Below are 2,372 nucleotides of genomic sequence, written 5' to 3'. Positions count from 1 at the left end.
TTGTTAAAGAAAGTTCAAATTGAACTTAAGCTTCTTGAAAATAGACTTTCACAGCTTCATGATTTTTGAATGGTATACATTGGATATAAAAATACATATCTACTGACATGCTGTAGGCTTCTTTTTGGAGTAAACCCATTCAATGATCAATAGTGAAGATATTTATGACTGTAAGAAAATGTTCCTTAAGGCAGAAAGTTATGGGTAAATAGGTTTTGCTGTTGGATGCATTGCGATAGAGAAATGATGTAGACTTGGAAAATACTTGAATACTTGAATACTGAAATACAGCACTATATAAATAAAGAAGAAGTCAATAAAGTGTTTTTGAGTTTACATCATAATTTATTTGTGTGTATATCAAATCAGTGGATCGGGCGGGTTAGTCTTATATCTGTTGGGGGAATTTCTTAGGCCTTGTTGCCCTTGCCGGAACGCCTCTTGATGGAGGTGCGGCGGCGAGCACCGGCACGACCACGTCGTCCACCGCGCCTGCGTCCACCTCGTCGTCCTCCACGGCGCACGGATCGGCGGCCAGCACGACGACCACCTCGGCGTCCACCACGACGACGACCGGCACGAACGATGCGGCGGGCACGGGCATCATCCTTGTTGGGCTTCACGATGGTGTCCTTCTTGTTGGTGGCGGTCTCCTTGTCCTGTTTGTTGTCGGTGCCCGCGGCAAGATCATCACTGCGTCCCTCCAGCTTGTCGTTGTGCTCCTCCTGCTCCTGGCGCTGCAGCTCGTGCTCCTGGGCGGCCAGTTCGAACTCCTCCTGGTTGTCCGAGGTCTTCTCGACCAGCTCGGAGCCACGGCGAGAGCTGAGCACTCGGCTGCGCTGAGCCGCCGACTCGGTGGAGACCACCAGGCAGCAGAGAGCCGCCAGGGCAAAGATCAGGGTGTATTTGGCTGACATAATGTTGCTAGATGGCGAACTGTTGCTTGTGGAAGGCCGGAAGTGGTTGTGATGCTTTCGAGGTGTCACCTCCGGTTTTTTATACCGTCCAGATCCGCTGGAACTCTAAGCCATAGCACCTGTTTCAATGTTTGCCCACTGCAAGATGTTGCAACACACGCAGCTGTATTTGCCCCCCTCCATCCCATCTCGGTTTCGATATCGATGCTGTGCGGCTATTAATTTGATCTTTTGTTTACCCTTTCGCCTTTCAACTGCAGCACATTTTCCGGTTCCCCTGCTTGCGCTTCATTTCCTTACAAATTGCTTGCCCTCCGGCTGGCTAACTGCTAGCTGCTACTCCGCTCCGTCGGCAAATAATTGGTTTCTAGCTCCTTGTGCCATCCACTGAACCCACTGGCCAGACTGGAAATATCATTTAAAAAGAATAAACGTAAATAATCGAATTGCACAAAAGCGTTTTAGCTGCGCTTTCGTTTGATTTAGTCGAGCAATGTTCGTGGCCCCTTTGGCTGGCTGGATAATTCAGCGGAGTTTCGTCTGTGCAGCTTCCTGAAACTGCACTGCAAAAAAAAATGTATCTAAACTAACTTAATTTAAACTGAATATAAATTTCTGTAAAATATGTGGTAGACATAATTTAAATGTGCCGCAAGCTGAGATCGTACTTAACTAACTGACATATAATACTCACATATACATAATTAATAATTTGGAGCGTAGTTACTACTTAAAACATAAATGAACCCCTTTTTTATTGAATACCTATAGAACTGATTTTCAACATTTTTAAAATAGTTTTCCAAAGTAATGCATTGTATATTTTGTCACAGTGAACTCAGTGTGCTGTACAATCCGCGACTATTAAAAAGTGCAGAGCAAACAGCTTGAAGCGGTTTAGTTGCGCGTTTAAATGAATTACAAATTTGCACTGGGCCCGGAGGTGGTGGTGTGGGAGGAAAGGGATTCCCGCCCAGCTTCACGTATATATTTATCTTTAGATATACATCTTTTTGGGCAACTTGCCAGCAATCAAATATATTTATTGCGCTTAAACGCTTTGCCAATAATTTCTGCTTCGGCAGCTGTTGGCGGAACCGGAAGCAGGGGCGTCTTGAAGCTGCAGCACGTGCCGCCGGAAATCACGTGGTCGACATTTGTTGAAATGATTTACAATTGTTGATTTTTCTTTGGCCCAAGCAGCAGTTGTTGTAAAACACCCTCGAAACTTTAATATGGTTAAAAACTGAACGATAGGCATGAGCATGAGCATGAGCAATGCATCTACTGGCAGATCCTTGTGTCCGATTCGCAGGACGACTATTCAGGCGTGCTTGAAATCTAATTAAAAAGCGCTTAGTGGGTGAACAAAGGATTTTCAATTTCAGCCAACAAAAGAGGGCTCACATGTCCCTCTGACTGGCAATGGATATCCCGAGTCCTGGCTCTTCCTCC

At 45.5% G+C, this 2,372-nt stretch overlaps 1 protein-coding gene across 1 annotated transcript; it reads right to left on the bottom strand.

Moving 5' to 3' along the window:
* Nucleotides 1–410: 410 nt before the first annotated feature.
* On the bottom strand, nucleotides 411–962 carry LOC122626780 (protein nemuri). Its single transcript, XM_043807157.1, has one exon. The coding sequence runs from the start codon at nucleotides 915–917 to the stop codon at nucleotides 411–413; it is 507 nt and encodes a 168-aa protein (XP_043663092.1). The 5' UTR covers nucleotides 918–962.
* Between the last annotated feature and the right edge of the window lie 1,410 nt (nucleotides 963–2,372).

Source organism: Drosophila teissieri, chromosome 2L (genome assembly GCF_016746235.2).
Source record: "Drosophila teissieri strain GT53w chromosome 2L, Prin_Dtei_1.1, whole genome shotgun sequence".
NCBI classification, from domain to species: domain Eukaryota; kingdom Metazoa; phylum Arthropoda; class Insecta; order Diptera; family Drosophilidae; genus Drosophila; species Drosophila teissieri.
The sequence above is the reverse complement of the archived record's forward strand: the minus strand, read 5'-3'. Positions and strand labels throughout refer to the sequence as shown.